A 17,765-nucleotide genomic window follows, 5' to 3' on the forward strand; every position below is an offset into this window, starting at 1 on the left:
GTGTCAATATAGTGGCAACAAATGAATTAACACTGAATCCAGCTTAGCCTGTACATGTAGTGTATGTGAATGGATAATAATGAGAAGTGTTATGTTCCTCACCATTGTATCCGAAGCAGAGGAGATAGGCCTTGATTATAGAGGAATCTTGAGTTTTTGTGAAAACACTTGAAAACAGTTGAGCATAAACTGTCTGTGTACCCTGGCACTGCTTGTTTTTGAGTGCTGTGTTTGCAGTGCGAGAGGTGATTGTAGAGTAAGGAATGTATTGTAAAATCATTAATACGTCATACACAGAGCAAAGTGAATGACACACTATGGAATGAGCAATGACAGACAGTGGGCAGACAAACCTGTCAATGCTCCTGCACATATTCCACCAAGGGAATGTGGACAATATTGTGTGTCACCTCCTTACTTGCGATACTGTCATGGTTCCTGATGGTGCCCATTGCTTGGATGGCACCATGATAAATGAAGGTGTCAAATAAGTGCCTGGTGAGTCCACAGATGCACAGCACTATTTTAGTATATGCGATAGAATGAAATAAAGTGAAAACCACGTATAGGTCATATTCCTGTAACCCCAAGGACTGTCCGGACCGTAACGTTGTGTAACCTAACCCTGACTTTACCTTTGCATTATTTTCATTTTTGTTTAAATAAAATGGTGCTGAAATTAATTGTTTATTCCACGTTATGCTTAATTAGCAATTGCGAAATATCTATGAATTATTGAAAATTCACCTGCCATTCATTTTGTGAGTATACCTACACTGCTGAAAAATAAATGTTGAGAAGCCTGTGTTTTACATTTAAATTATGGGCTTCGGAAATTCGGTTCTATTTAACCCCTTAAGGACCAAACTTCTGGAATAAAAGGGAATCATGACATGTCACACACGTCATGTGTCCTTAAGGGGTTAAGGTTTAGGTTATATGTTTTTGTTTTTTTAAAAGATCGAAAACCAGTCGAAATTTTTAAAAGTACTTGGTTGCAAGAATTAAATCGAGGTTAGTGTTTGAAGTGAGGGGTGTGGGAAATCATTTAAATTTGTTGCATTTTGTTTTCTTTTACGTTATTTGCCCTCTAATCTCCCAACTTCCCTTAACCCCTTTCTCATTTTTTCTCATTCATTTCCAGTCCAGTGTTGCATTTAGAAACATGATGATGCCAGTCTGTTTGGGCTCCTAAAATATCAGCCAAGCCGAGCAAAGATTTTTACAATTTCTAGAGGGATCTAGGTGCTTGCTCTATTAGATGTGGGGACAAACAGTACAACTACAGAAGAACGTAGCCTTGGTAGGTGGATCAACGAAATAAGGAACAGAAAACCTCTCAAAATCTGATCTGTTTCCAAATGACTTTTGTGTTGAGTTTGGGTTGTTTTTTGGGGCATAGTTTCAGATTAGAGCACTCCATTCTTCTTATCTGTCCATGCAACACATTGGCCCATTTGCATGTGAATGATTAGTTGATAGTTGGCACGATTGTGCTGGTATTTTCCAATTAGTGGGAAGGAAATAGTGCCAGCCAAATGTTTCATTTGAGGCTTATTTTTCACCGCATTCCAGCCTTTGTTTGGAAAAGTGCATCAAACAACGTCCTCTGACTTGTTTTGTTCCTAGACATATATGTTCTTAAAATTTTTTAAAAGTCGTTTTGCCCATTATAACCTTGTTAGTGAACTATTTTAAACTGGGGCTATTCAGGAAATACTCATTCAAACAATGGTCAGCGCCTGATGTTTTTACTTATTATTTGGAACGTTCCCAGGGTGGTAATGGAATGTATTTAACTCTTTCCTTGCCCTGGACTGCAGAAAGCACGTAATCCTGTAACCAACTATTTCGCAATGTGTGTTTTATCTAAATATCATGTATCTATTTACATCTGGTGAATTCCCAGATTTGTAGGAAAAAATGTACAATTAGAATAGATTTGTCACAAGTGAGATTGTCATTTTTGAATCCTGTATATAACAACAGCTATTGTTTGAAATCATTTGGTTTGTATGATGCCAAAAGGCTCTTGGCTGATGATCACCCCGACTCAGCAGCAGGGTTCTACTTACACTATGACATATTTCACTATTATCCTGAGTCAGAGCGACAGTCTACATTAGGAACCTCTGTTGGGTCATCACTGGTTCTTTCTTTGTGCCTGCTTTTTACTTTAAGTAATAGATACCACTGACCATTGGTGCTGGAATAAATAATGGTGTATGGACTGTGATCATGGCAGGACCTGGGTATTCTCTTTCATTGCATATTACGAGATAAGGAGAAACAGTATATTGACCTAATGTTTTTGCCAGTAGGTTGGACAACCACTTAATTTTTACAGTAGGTGTGAGAGAATGAGGGAATATTGACTTTTACTACTTCCAGGGGATAGGGACCTCTAACATATATGGATGATAAAATTGTGGACCCTCTAGTATATTATTTATGGAGCCATATGACTGCCACACACCCTATCCTGCTCCATGCATTCCCTCTTAATGCTATATTCATGAAGTGAACGGGTACGTCCCGTAGTTGATTATCACTTTTCCATCTAACTGGTCACAGAATGAGTCCAAGGATAGCAGTTTGGCTTTCCTCATGTTTAAAGCTAAAACCTCACTTCAAACAGAATTTGCGGATGGATATTGGGGATCGTATCAGCTATCAACTTCAAACAATGTGCAGATTAGTTGCAAAGTTGGGAGAGAGAACTTTTAGTGTACAAATACGCATCTACAGCTCAATCACTGTGCATTCTTGTAAACATTCTTGCATTTTGTTGAATAATCGAACATGTACTGCTGTTCAGCACATTTAACGTGTGGGAGTGTCTGCTTATGGTACAGGTGCAGGGGGTACTGATTTGGGAATTGCAGATTTATATTGGTTAGTACACTGAGGCTAAATTTCTAAGCTGAGTTTTCAGCATTGAAGATGATAGACGAAGATTGTCTGTTTCCTAGAACTTTAATTAATACGGGTTTCATGATGTATTCAAATACATAGGGCTAGATCATATGAAGTACACTGTCCTATAAATGAGTGCCATATTTAGATTTTTTTTTAATTATGGCAACGTCAATGAAATGGTTCTAATTATTTTAAAAACATTTTTTTAAACAGATATTTTATTATGTCTTTGTAAAATCCCCAATAAAAATGTAAGCTCTGCCTCATCGATAGCGTTGATAACTCATTGGAATCATGTGTTGGTCTCCTTTACTTGATTGAATGGTTTACTTTTTGTTTGGCTTACAGAAGCTCCACATGGAACTTAAATATAGTGGATATTTGCTGGATACATTTGCCGTATAAACGCAAGATTACCTACCATTCTAAAACCTGTAGCCTATTACTAAGGCTTTAAATGTAAACATCTGCTCTAGTCTAAGATGGACTGATGTGCCTTTTTGAGTAGACAGTCAACTGATCGAGAGCACTATTCCTTGATTCTCTGTATCACTAATAAGGTCTCTTCTGTCCAGATCAATTATGGCCATTTATGCTGGCACTAATGTATATTGTATGCTTAAAAACTCAGTTGAGTTGTATTAATTTAAAGGACATTTCCACCAATGAGTGCCATCTCCACCAGCTTTTTCGCTTAATTTATTTTTAGTTATAGATTACCCTTAAGTCAAATGACCCTGATTTCCTTCAATAGATCATGAATCAACAAAACAAAGCCAGGAAATACCTGGTTTACAATAGATGCATTCTATGACTTGCTAGAAGGGTTCAATCCATAGTGCGTCATATCCCGTTGTTACATCAAAGATGTTGTTGAAGAAGCATATTGGTGTATTGATGTCAGTTAATAAATACATAATATACAGGGCTATTCACTAAATTGAGAATTAAAAGTGAATTCAAGGTGAATTTAATATTTAAGGTTAAAACAGCCGAGCTGGACAAAGTCAGCCTTTTTTTGAGTACCGCTACTCTGGCCTTAAATTTGAAATTCACTTAAAACTCTCACTTTAGTAAATAACCCTGATAATTTAAATAATTTCAGATAACACGTGTGAATGATTGATATTTTTTTTATTGTAAATAGTAACATTTTATAAAAATTATCTTTAGTAACGAGAGTGGATCTGTCTCTTTAAAAAAAAATATTTCAATAGGGCAGAACATAACATTAGTATTTTAGATTTGCTTTAAGGCTATTCAGTTGATTAAAAAAAAATATTTGACTGTTGCATCTATATGTCTGGCTAGTATTAATCTGCTATGCTACAATAAAAACGTAAATTAAAAAAATAAAAAGAAATGGGGGTAAAAAAAGGGTTTTGATTTAATCATTTTTCTTAGATGCTCAAATGGGACAACAGCATATTTGGGCACAAGAAGGTTTGCTGTGAAGGATCTGAAGATGTCATTTAATTGCTGGGCATCCAAAGATCTCTGTTCTCCATAGCTGTGTCTAAAACAGGCGAGAGCCATCCAAGTAACAGCTCAAAACTGAGAACCTTCTCTTTGCACTCTGGGCCTCCAACTTACATTGCTTCGGTCACTATTATCTTGTTGTCATAGGAAAATGTATCAATGAAATAAACAGCCACAGCTTCATAGTTTTATTCTAATTTGTAATGCTTTATTATAACCCTCATTCCATGGTTCAGGGAAGATTATTCATCCATCTCGAATATATGTGTAAATTGTTGTCCTGCTTCCTCACTTGGGAAGATGTAAAAATAGGACATACTGTTTAAAATGACTTGTCTGTCTACTATAGAGCAGCTTTAGATTGTCTGTAAATCTTCACATGTTAAACGATTAAATAAAGTTCAAGAGGCAATTATTTCTAATAAACACAAAGATGAACAGGAGGACACAACTTGAATTGGAGGCTGTTAACCTATACTGTGCTGTGCTAATATTATTTATTCCATAGTAGGTAGTAGATTACGGCGGAAGTAGCAATAAATAAATTCTAATAATATCCCAGAAGGCTTGGGACGTGCATAAAGCAATCTTTGTCAAACTACGTAAACCTAAGACACACAACTCAAGAGGAAAAGAAGGTAAGAAGGATAGTAGCGTATTACCAGTCCGTAGGGTATCCAGGTATTTTGCAAATCCAGAATGTGCAAGAGTATTGACACCCAATGGACGCTGTAGTGCTCATCTCTCTGTAATAAAGCGAAACATGGGAATTACAAACGGACCAACAGTGATAGTGACTGGCATCAGAAATGTCACCTGAATGCGCAAGTCTGATGTACCACGACACAGTTAGAGCCAGATAACATGACAATCATGAAGGACAGATATGTAAAATAACAGATGTTTCTGTGCCACGCAGTATATATTTCTAATAAGAAAACAAAGTCCTGCTTAGTTTAAGACTTTTGATTAACAGATTTGAAAACTACTTTTTGTGCAGTTTCCAATTGATAATATGTGTACATGTATGTTTGATTCTATGACACCAGTTTCTTGGTATACCAACTCATTCTTGTACTAAGTTCTTGCATATTATTAACGTTAAGAACTCTCTAAGAACAAGTGCCACACATCCATAAATGTCTTCATTAAATCACATATGATTTCAACAAGGCATGAATAGTTGAAATTTGACCAAGGAGTTGCAAATTTTAGGCAAAAAAAATATTGAAATATTGGAACTGAAGGTGATCCCTAGCTTAAATAAGCCAGGGGGCACCAAGAAAAGGTTCTCTGGGTCTTGCCCATAGAAAATAATAAAAACACCTTTATTATAGGGTATAAGATCCCCCAAAACAGAAAAGGAAACTTATATATAAAATCTAACACTTCTAATAAAACACACAGGGGAGATCTTGGTCTTATATCTGAATAGGAGTATGCAGATATGAAAAAAATATACTTAGAGATAGTTGATGCACAAACTTATCCACATTAGCATATGCTTAGAGTCCTAATAATGATAAAAAATAATATTAAGTTATGATACCTATTTAATAATAAATCAATCAGGAGCTCAAAGAATAAGTAGTTTCTACACACTAGTATAGTGTAAACTTAATTGGATACTCAAGTAAGTGTGTGTTTTATTAGAAGTGTTTTATTAGAGATTTTATATATAAGTTTCCTTTTCTGTTTTGGGGGATCTTATACCCTATAATAAAGGTGTTTTTATTATTTTCTATGGGCAAGACCCAGAGAATCTTTTCTTGGTGCCCCCTGGCTTATTTAAGCTAGGGATCACCTTCAGTTCCAATATTTGTTATATATTTAAGGGTTATCCTCTATTTAAGGTTCTATGGACACACTATAGATCCCGTTTATCAGGAAATCTTGCAACTTTATGTCTATTCAAAAAAAATATTGAACTCAATTCTGTGTTTTTGACCTAAAATTAAAAAAAAATGTGCTTATCATTTACCCTCACTACCAGTTTACGTGAATAACTGGGACGGTTTTGTAGCAGTTACTGACACATTTCTAAAGTAAAGGTTTAGCTTGATAAGACTGATAAGATTGGTTGAAAAAGATGTCAATTTGCTAGTTAGTCTTCTTCGTAGAACTAGAGAAGGGAGGAACCTTGTGTATAAATAGAAAGAAAAATGACCACGTCTCAATCATGAATTAAGGTATGCAGAGTATCTTATTACTAGATCACTCGTATTGAGTGTAAACACCCACCTGATGGGAATTTTGTACATCCACTGGTCTAATTTTAGACATTAATCTAGATGAACATGTTTTGGTAATCAAGTCCGGAACCAGAAAGAAACATTAGCTCTAACAGAGACAGAGTTGTTAGGGACAGCTTGTCTCCTCTCTGATCTCAGTAATTAGAAAATTATTATACGTAGTGGTGGGGTTCTATGTCTAGCTTCGAAGGTGACGAACAATCTGTGCAATTTTAACAGACCCTTCTTTTCAGTAGTAATTACAATTTTAACTTTTTAAACACTTTGAGCATTTGTAATTGTCTTCAGATAATCATTTATATCTTGTCTATCAAACTTGGGAAGGTGAGCTTCTATCTTTCAATGTTATATTAATTGCACCAGTTTGGTCTATGATTCACTAGAATAAATGTGTATCTTCATAGTCGCTCCATAACAAATCCAGATTCTAATAAATGGCAAACAGGTCGACGCTCTAGGCTGGCCCTTTTAGGTGATACTTCTCTAAAGAACAGGTTTATCTCTCTAGTAACAGTTAATTTTAGATGGAACCAATTCATAATATATCAAAACTGATATGTTAAAACGGTTCCCTCGTATATAAAATTAATTTTGTTGGCAAGAGAGTACTGAGAACAGACAACAGCTCAACTAGCCTGCCCTTTGGTGGGTCCCCGCTCAGATCTCCAGGGCTATTTGCATATCAGACTGATCCCACCAAAAACGGCAGTCCAGATCCAAAGTGCAGGCCAGCTCCCTCTGCACAAGAGATTAGGCAACCCCAGATGATCGTTTCCCTTGTTAGGCCTCGTCAGTGAGGTAATGCTCAAACCAGCTTGAGATCTGAGCAGAGACACAGTGAAGGGCAGGCTTTTTGAGCTGTTGTCCGTTCTCATTATTCTCTTGCACCTTATTTTTTGTTGTCAAATATATCACCACTATATGGTAATACTGTCACATTTGCACTATTAAGGTAATTTTTACTGGCTTAGCCAAAAAAAGCACCAATCTATAAAAAGGGAATTGTCATTATACCTAATGCTAACCCGTTAGGGAAAACAATTTTGATTTACTTGATTAGTCCTATCACTATCTTCAATGAATTTCAAATGTGCTGACAGCTTTGGAAGGAGAAATATAAGCAGTGTTAGTATAGGGATGATTAAAATCCAGTCCACATATTTTCTAAACTACAATACCCATAATATTCCGTCTTATTACGGCACATTCTAAGCCAACATCTTCTTTCTGGATGCCTAAGCTGCTCGTTCCAATCAGACTTCCGGACACTTGAATGTCACATCATTTCACATCTTGTTCGCTTGACTGACAGTTTTCAGTGACTCCGTTGGGAGGCTGCAGACTTTGTTTCTTGTTTATATCAATTGGGTGCATGGCAGTATATTAGCATTCTATAATGTTAGTTCCATATGCCTCTCTAAGAATTATAGTTGAGCTTTATTTTCTGCTTAAAATTGTGCCTCTTCCTAACTGGAGCTGTTTGTTGCAGGATATACATTTCATAAGCAAGCCATAATATACATTATATGTAGGTCTGCTTTTTAATTGATATTTGATGTAAACAGTGCATAAAAATGTAACCTGCCAGTTCATACTAAAAGGCTATTAATATAACCTTAGCCTATTTATGAGAAAACATTATACACCTTTCATACCTGCCAAATGGCCTGCTTTAGGGAGGACAGTCTCTATTACAAGCCAAAATCCACAAATCCTTGTTTTTTCTTTTTTTTTTTTTTTTTAAGGAGTAACATTTTTTTGGTGTCTGTAAGTGTCTATCAGAGATTCACAGGAATATAACTCATGGCAATAAGTCTATAAAACATAGTATTATTATCTGCAAATGAGGCACTTTGATCTTGTTAAGATAACCCAACGGGTCTCACATCCTCTAAAAGCAAGTGTCCTGTTCTTTGGTTATATATATAAAAAAAAAAAATCAGTTATTTCCCAAGAACAAATGTTCAAAATATTGTTTAGATGGTATACCACTCCTGTTCACCTGTTCCACACAGGTAAAACTTCTTCTGACATGTGTTGGTAGTTGTGTTGCACATGACTTATTTGCACATTTAGTGGAGGTGCACAGTGGTGGTCCCATTTGGAAGGAGTTGGTTAGGCTATTGGCGGCTGTATTTTAGATATAATTCGAACTAGATCCATGGTTGTTCTTCCTGTCCCATCCATTAGAGGGCTTCGCAAAGAGAGCCCAAAAACCTTTCAACAGGATAACACGAATGTTAAGGAGAGCTCTGGCAGCATCATGGTTGGGCACTTCGGTTCCACTGATTAGACGAGTTTGTTTTCCTGGCACTATAGTGGTCCTTTAAATTGCCCCAGCTATAAGCAGCTTATTTCAGTCTCCTGTGTTTATGTCAGCTGTACTGCATGGGGAATCCTATGTACGACACTGGTTGGTATTCTGTACACTCCTATCTTATTTCAAGAGTACTAAAATAGGCTAGCATGAAAGGTCCCTCATTAGTCCCTTCATTCTGAAATCAGGCTTTAAACTTTGTACAATCATCTCACCTCCACATGTAGTTGATGAGGGTTTCATTATAGCTGTCTGTCATTATCGGCGACTTTGTACATTTCTAATTCAAAGACGTGTCTTACCTTTGATCACCGAAGTTCATACAAAATACAGCCCATCCAAGCATGCAATAAACACACTGGATGTGATGAATCGCATATTTCTTCTCCATCTATCAGTGTGAAATGTAAATTAATTATCACTGGTTTCTTTTTACTGTGTGGTATTTTGCAATGTTTTGTGAAAAGTTTGTATATGTTTATGAAATGAATTAATTAATTCACAAACTTGTCTGTGCGTCTACGTCTCTGCACAATAAATGTTTTTATATCTCTTGTATAGTTTTTTTTGTTGTAAAAGATAGAGAATTTATATTTCATTTTCTTCCATAACAGCAGCCGCTGTGACATACAACACACAGTCCCACACTCACAGATACACAAGAACAGCCATGTATACACACAACCACATCCATACACACAATCACGTGCTTATTTCATGAATATCCCTTGCTGCTGGTGAGTGATAGGAGTCACACTCCAGGGACGAAATATCTGTTTGCTGATATCCCTGCTAAATTCATATTGTTTGTACACAATATTATACAGCTCTAATCAAAAGGAGGGTGACATTTCTGACTGACAGGTACAGCCCTCAAGTCATGAGCCCCTTCCACAATCATGTTGTTGTTGTTTTTTTAAACCAGCGGATACCATTTTTAATTAAATATTTTAGATAAATAATCATAGATTGACTTGCACCAAGACAAGTTCCAAGATGTTCTAGTAGAATGATAAACAAAGAACCAACTGATGAGTTTTGACAGCAGTTTCTCTCGATTTTTCCATGGAACCCACCTAATAAAGTAGGGCCCTAATATCTCACCAGGGGTCAGTAGTAGTAGCGAAACATTTTGTTTGCATTGTTTTTTGTTCTAGTTTGTTTTTCACCGTACGCCGTATCCGGTTGGCCGTAATGGAATTTTAATTAATTTGGCAGTTGTCACAAAGTCTTTCACACAAAGTTCAAGGACAAGATCAGTGAACGAGCTGCCAGTTATCTGGCCTTGTATTACTGTTCTGCCTCCTACATCTTCGTTGGGATAATCTTTTCGGTTCTATGGTGCTTTGTGGCTTCTTACAGAGTTGTTGTAGAAGCAAAGCCTTGGAAAAACAGTTGTACTCCATATACAACCAGTCTCTTGTATAGTCAATAAACCAGTAGTAGCAGTTGGACTTTCTGTTATGTATTTTTTTATTTTGTAGTTTACATTCTTAGTTTGGTTATTTTTGTATCTTCTAGCTTAAGAAAATAGAGACTTTTTACAAAGCCATTTCTTTGTGTTTTTTGAAGCCTTGATATGTAGAACCCGGAAAAGCAGCATTCCGCTGTTAGAACTACACCTGCTCTAGAGACTACAGATTTAGAACACAAAGAGAAATCGACAAAATCAATACGTTCCATGAATAATTCTTAAACAGACTTTCTGGATCTAAAATAAACAATACTTTTTCTCACCAGGAGCACTTTGTGTATACTAGGTAAACGCTTCAGTGTAGGAATCAGAGTGCTTGAGGACCTACTGGCCATTGTATATAGGGACGTAGTGGACAACACTTCCCTTAGTCCTGAGATACATGAGAACTGGTCATAGTAGGTATTTTGCATTTTGGTTATATTAAAGGATTAGGGGAACACTTTGAAACTAGTAATGCAAATGTATCCTACTAATTATTTAGGTAACCCCCCTCCCTCCTTTAGGTGATGCCCCTCCCCCCTTTTACTTCTGTCATGCCATACCACTCTGATCTCCTTGTTGTTACTCTGCCTTCCTGGCTGAGATTATGAAGGGAACCCATAAGGAAGCATTAGGAAGCTAGTGAACATACGAGGCAAATTGCTGCATTGCCTAATCAAATGCTCTCAATGACCACTATTTGACTGAGAAACAAGTCTGACTCGTTTCTCACAAAGGAAGTGACTCTAATCACAACCACTAACGGTATGTTTAACACTGCAATGAAAACATTGACGTTCCTACTGCACCGAGACCACTTCATTTAGATAAAGATAGAACTTTGACACTTTCCTAACAAAAAAAAACAATACATCGAAATAATTCTTCGTGTTAGCACATCAGCAGAATAAACACCACAAGCTACTCCCCTGGGTTGATGATTCCTGCAAGTAGCACGTGATTCGTCATTAACAAATTTACTGTAACCAAACTAAAGTGGCAAAATCAACAGCGTATTAAATACACGTTTGCAAAATACATGGTTTGACTAAGGTTCTGCTTTGTAAATATAGAACACAATAGGTTAACTGCACATGTTACCTATCAACATCTTCATTGCACTTGACTCTCTGTAAAATACATTTCTTTTTAAAAAAGCGAAATAATTTATTTTCTTATCAGTGTTATAACTGTTGCCCAATAGCAGATGAAAGACCAAAAAAAAAGTGATCGATTGGATACTAATAATGTAAAAATCTATTTTTAGCTGCTTTGGTGACATAATGCCCAGTCAGATTTCTAATAGGCTCACAAGTTATTATTAATACTGCCTAAATATGCAGGTTTTCTATAAAACACCCATGTGTTTTTAAAGGCTTCTGTTGGTTTATTTATAATCATAAATACATAATATATAAAGCATACGGCAATAGGGGAGGTGCCTCTGGGTGCAAAACGTGTCAAGTATGTATTTGTATTTGTTGTTTGCTTCAGGTGCCAATAAAGTTTCTTTGTTTTGCTTCCCTTGTGAGCTGACTGTTTTGTTTTGCTGCCCAGAATAATAACAAAAAAAACACATAAATTGAATGTGTCTGATCAAAAGCCCAGAACAAACTATACCAGGCTGGTGCTTTTTTTTTTTTATAACATTTTCAAAAACATGTAATAAATAAATAAACAGAAAAATGCAGACCTGTTAAGCTCCCGTTGTAAAAGTCCAGTTTCGTGATGCTGTTCGCCTCACTAGCAATCAGGAAGCTGTTGAACAATTTCAGCCAATCAGTGATGTTGCACCAAGCATGTGCTTGTTCAAACAGTGCTGTATTGTGTAGAGGTAATAGGGCCAAACTCTGGCCCTGCAGACAGTGATGTATCCTGGTTTTGTGCTGCCCTGGGCAATCCCCCCCAGCCTCCCTTCCTTTGGGAATGCTGGGGTGGATTCCCGCTTTCCCTGGGGTCCAGTGGGGCTGCTGAGCTGCTGGGCGGCCGGCCGGTCACTGCAGTCGGCGAGGGAGCACTGATCCTCCTGTTCAGCTTCCTTGCGCCCCGCGTAGTGATGCTGAGGCCAGAATGACGTCATATTCTGGCTCCAGCATCACTGCAGTGTGCGCGAGGGAGCTGAACAGGAGGATCAGTGCTCCCTCGCCACCCGCCCGGAAAGCTCCGCCGCTGCCTGCCTTGGAGGCTCTGAGTTGGCCACCTGGCCAGCTCCTGGGCCCCCCAGTACAAGAGGCTAGCAAGGCATTTGCCAGGGTGATTGGGGGGGTGGCTTTTTTGGCCGCCCCCCCAGAAAGTGCCGCCCAAGGTAAATGCCTTGTTTGCCTCGCGTAAATACACCCCTGCCTGCAGATGTTGCAGAACTACAACTCCCATGATTCTATGAATGAAATAAATAGGCTGAGAATCATGGGAGTTGTAGTTCAACAACATCTGGAGGGCCGGAGTTTAGGGAAGCCTGTTCTAGACCCTATGGAGCCTCCTGTGTGTGATTAAAGTCGATTTACAGAGCAGGACATTTCTGAAGCTAGTTAATATTGGATTGAAAATTAAACATTTTTTTTTCATGTAGGCTGTTGCAGTCACAGCCAGGGGAGGTGTGGCTAGAGATGCATGGACAGAAACAGAAGTGATTTAAAGGACCACTATAGTACCAGGAAAACATACTCGTTTTCCTGGCACTATAGTGCCCTGAGGGTGCCCCCACCCTCAGGGTCCCACTTCCGTGGCGCTGAAGGGGGAGGAAGGGGTTAACCCTTACCTTTTTTCCAGCACCGGGCTCCCTCGGCGCTGGGACTCTCCTCCCTCTTCCTCCGTCATCGGCTGAATGCACATGCGTGGCAAGAGCCGCGCGCGCGCGCATTCAGCCAGTCCATAGGAAAGCATTATCAATGCTTTCCTATGACCGCTGGTGTCTTCTCACTGTGAAAATCACAGTCAATGAGACAGCCACTAGAGGCTGGATTAACCCATAGGTAAACATAGCAGTTTTTCTGAAACTGCTATGTTTACAGCAAAAAGGGTTAAACCTAGCTGGACCTGGCACCCAGACCACTTCATTAAGCTGAAGTGGTCTGGGTGCCTATAGTGGTCCTTTAACTCCTAAATGGCAGAGAATTGAACAGTGTGACTAAACTGCAGGAACATGATCTATACACCAAAACTGCTTCATTGAGCTAAAGTTGTTTTGATGCCTTTAAATATACCCTTGTCCTCTAGAGGGCCCTCATCCATCTGGCATCTGACTAGAATAGTTTTTTTTATATGTTTCTACATTTTTTGTTACCAATTCATTACCTTTAACTGTGACTAAATGGGAACATGAGAAGCTGGGTTTCATGGTGAAAGTGGAACTATATCTGGGGAGATGGAAAAGTAAGATGCCAGGGCTTTTCTGGTTATACGGATGTCCAGGGAACTTCCCCCAAAAATATTTTTTAACTGGAGGGCAAACTTCACAAGTTGTCACAGTTATTGGGTTATCTAGAACTCCTTTGTAATTTTTGCAGATGAAGTCAGTCATGGGTCACCTCAGGTTACTGGCAAGTGCTCAGTGCTCTCTAATGCACCAGCTGGCAAAGGCATTAAATGCTGTGAGGACGAATCTACTTTATAAGATAGCAGGTGTACTATCAGGGTTATTCACTAAACTCCGAATGCCCCTGGTCTGGTTTAGAAAAATTTGGGGAAATTAGGACGCCAAAATCCAGCCATACGGATTTCGGTTTTCAACATCTGTACTGGCGTGAATGTTCACCAAATTCTAGATATTTGACATCTGGACCTGGATGCCACCGGCATAGCCAGCTTTGGAAGTAAAATATCAAGGGCTGCAGATTATACAAAATATTCACCGTTGGTTTTATCGCCAAAATCCACCCCAAAAATTATATGAGACATAAAAGATGTGATTGAAACATTCTTCAAATAGTAGAATGAAAGGTTAAAAAAAAAAAAAAAAAAGAGTCTATAAAGAAACAAAGACAAATTATAGTTAAAAACAAAAAATCATTGAATGGAAGAGTCAAGAGTGTTACTAAAACATCCAGCAATTTAAGGGTTAATAGAAGTTTTCAAAAACCCATATGTGCAATTGTACCCTCCTGCAAAATTATTCCATTCTCAATGCCTCGGTAATTGCAGCTATATGTGGAATAGACAACAGTGGAAAGCATTTAGACTCGAATTCACCAGCAGAGAAGCCCGTCGTCACCTGTTGGGGGCCCTCACTGAGAGCTGATTTGGGAAGCTTACCAGCAGCCCCAGCCAACAGCCCAGAGTTTAGACAGACTTCCCAGCTCATCGAGAGCCTTCGTTTCAGGGGAGCGTCATTGGATGTGCTTGGAATGCTGTTTATTTTTTTTCTAATACGCATTTTTTATTACCATTTTTTTTCATTATTTATTAAGCAACTGCTGAAAGTTTTGTTGAAAACCTTCAGCTGCTGCTGCTCTAGGGACAATGGAGATTGAAAGCCAGGAGTCTGATCAACGCTTGGATATTACTACTAACGGACAGATAAAAGGTAAGCAGCGGAATGACTCTGTGGATGAGGTGACAGCAGGGATGGTCAAAAAGGTAGGCTCCCAGATGTTGTAGAACTGCAACTCCAATGATGCTTTGCCAGCCTTGATAGACAGCATAAATGACTGCTCAGGAGAAATTACAGTGCTGGAGGTCAAAAGGTACACCTCTACCAGCTCATTTAGAACTTCAGTTACCATGATGCTGTGCCAGCCTAAGGCTAGAAAAGCATCATGGTAGTTGTAGTCCCACAACAGCTGATGGATGTCTACCTTTTCACTGACCATAAATGATTGTATACTCCATAGAGCATTGTCTTGCTATTGTTAGGACCGTGTAAATGGAGCTACACGTCTTCCTTCTTTAGTCAATGAAAGTTTATTTATTGGTCTGTTCCTGCTTAACTGATTGCAGGCTCTATTCTAATCCAACCAGTCTGGGCTGAGTGCAGTATATTCATCGCCGGCCCTTTAAGGCTCAGCAAAAATGTGATACTCTGAAGGTGTTTCCCTGTTCCGCAGAATATCATGTATCAAGTCCATTTAACAGACAGGCTTAGCACTGTATCCTGCACGGCAAGAGCAATCTGTGTGCTTTGCTATGAAATGTAAAAGGGAGTTATTTTAATGTTCTTTGTTCAGTGATTAGGGGAGAGTTGTTGAGTTTTCAATGGCTTTAAAAGAAGCCCAACAGTAAGTGCTCAAAAGCCTTATAAATCAGCCAGTTTAATAACGACATTTAAGGTCAGCTAAACGATTCGAGCTCTGTATTTTGTCTTCCATTTCATGCATAAAATGCTGACACTAAGTGCAAACAAAAACCTGGAGAATGTGTGTTTTACGTAACATGAAAGGACCATCATGCATCAAATTAATAACTAGAGAGATATGGCCGTGTGAGTGCCCTTTTAATGAGCTATTCATTCTGCCACTTAAACTAAATGCCATATTCTCTATACTACTCAGATAACATTAGCAACAAAAATATTTGGGGATTATTCGCTAAACAGTGAGTTACTGTGCGTTAGAAACTGACTTTATAAATTAAGGACAGAATGGAATACCGACATTAAAGAGATACATAAAAATCTCTATAGCAGCATCATTTAAACATTTTTCAACATGAATGTTCATACTAATTTTGGGGCAAATCATTGCAGCAAAATAACCCCTGACATATCCTGGTAGAGAGTCATGCCGGCTTTAACCCTGCAATAGAGCATACTTTAAAAAAAAAAAAAGCTTGAGTATAAACAATATTTAACATAGATTCATACTTCCACACTGTCCCTATTTAGAAGGTACAGTCCCTATTTATTTTCCAAATCCCTCTGTTTTCTATCCTAATGATTCTCTTTTGTAGGAGCTCAGTATTTTCGGTGTGTCTGAGTGTATTCCAGAGCTCCACAGTAATAGTGCTTACAGCAATGCGCCTTTAATGGGACATTCCAAACACCAAAACAACTTTAGCTCAATAAAGTGGTGGTGTATAGATCATGTTCTTGCAGTCTAACTGCTCAATTCTCTGCCATTTAGGAGTTAAGTCACTTGCTTTATGCCTTTATTTACTTTACTTTATGCCATAGCTACACCTCCTCTGCTTTTGACTTACACCACCACCCTACACACTGCCTGAAAAGAGAGATTTCATTATTAAACTTCCTTTATTGCACAGTCTCTTTAATTTAGAATATATTATATCCTGCTATAAAAATTGCCTGCTAGAGCCTGCAAAAGTGTGTTCAATTAACAGAGCATTAGATAAACACTTTTAAAATAAACACACTGTGCTGTAATATCTGATTGAAAATTACAGATTTGTTTCAAGGAGCCTGTGTAGCTAGTGGAAGTGTATAGCTTGGGCAGCATAAAAAAAAAAAAAAAAAAAAAACTTGAATTACTGCATATACTGTAATATTTGTAATTGTGTTCTGGGGAACTTTGTTCCATGCTGCCAATGTCAATTCTGTGCATAAAAAACATCTGTCATTAGTGCGCACTGCCCACTGCTGACAGATGTGAAAATCTCCCTCTCTCACCTCCTTGGTTTGTTTTTTTGTTTTTGTTTTTAAACCCTACCTAAGTGATATCTTTTTCTTGGATTTCCATAAATAAGGGTACCAAATTAGGGACTTATATACTAAGCAACTGAAAGAGCAAAATAATGAAATTAGATTTTTTTTATTTTTGGTCAGTTATCTATTTAGTAGATATATCCCTAATCTGAGACCATTACGAGGACTGCCATATTAAAGGGTACAAAATTAGGGAGCTGCTGTGTTTAATATATAGCTCTCCAATTTGGTACCCTTATTTGGGATTGCCATATATTAGGATATAAGATTAGGGTGCTGTTTAGTAGATAGCTCTCTGATTTGGTATCTTTAAAGGGACACTATAGTCACCAGAACCACTACAGCTTAATGTATAGCAGAGAAATAGCAGTGTTTACCTTGCTGCCTAGTAACACCTCTAGGTGTCACTCAGACGGCCACTAGAGGTATATCAAATCAATTCTGTGCAGCACTTGCATTCAGCGTCTTCATAGAAATACGTTTGTATTCCTCACACTTTAGTGTTCCTTTAAAGTTAAGCTGCAATGGAAAAAAATGACTTACCTTAAATTGCTTCCATATACATTGAATACACAATTTATCACAGATATACAAGGTGTATTCAATGTAAAATATAAAGATTTACTCACTTTTACTCCATACCAGCGCCGCTTCGTGGGTGTTACACCCACCCCCTGGCCGACCTCCCCTCTGCCTGTGCTCTGCCTCTATTCTTCTTTGATTTTCCGTCCTTGGCTCATCACCAAT

General features: G+C 38.1%; 1 protein-coding gene across 13 annotated transcripts in view; it reads left to right on the forward strand.

Annotated features, from left to right (window-relative positions):
• KIAA1217 (KIAA1217 ortholog) overlaps nucleotides 1–17,765 on the forward strand; it is a 591,389-nt gene that overhangs the window by 310,034 nt on the left and 263,590 nt on the right. Inside the window, exon 1 of one of the 13 annotated variants that reach the window (XM_063452542.1) lies at nucleotides 14,667–14,945. The exons of the other annotated variants lie outside the window; for them this stretch is intronic. Within the exon in view, the coding sequence (XP_063308612.1) occupies nucleotides 14,882–14,945 (64 nt within the window). The 5' untranslated portion in view covers nucleotides 14,667–14,881. Of the gene's footprint in view, nucleotides 1–14,666; nucleotides 14,946–17,765 lie in introns of those variants that run through there. 13 annotated transcript variants of the gene reach the window in all.

Source organism: Pelobates fuscus, chromosome 4 (genome assembly GCF_036172605.1).
Source record: "Pelobates fuscus isolate aPelFus1 chromosome 4, aPelFus1.pri, whole genome shotgun sequence".
NCBI classification, from domain to species: domain Eukaryota; kingdom Metazoa; phylum Chordata; class Amphibia; order Anura; family Pelobatidae; genus Pelobates; species Pelobates fuscus.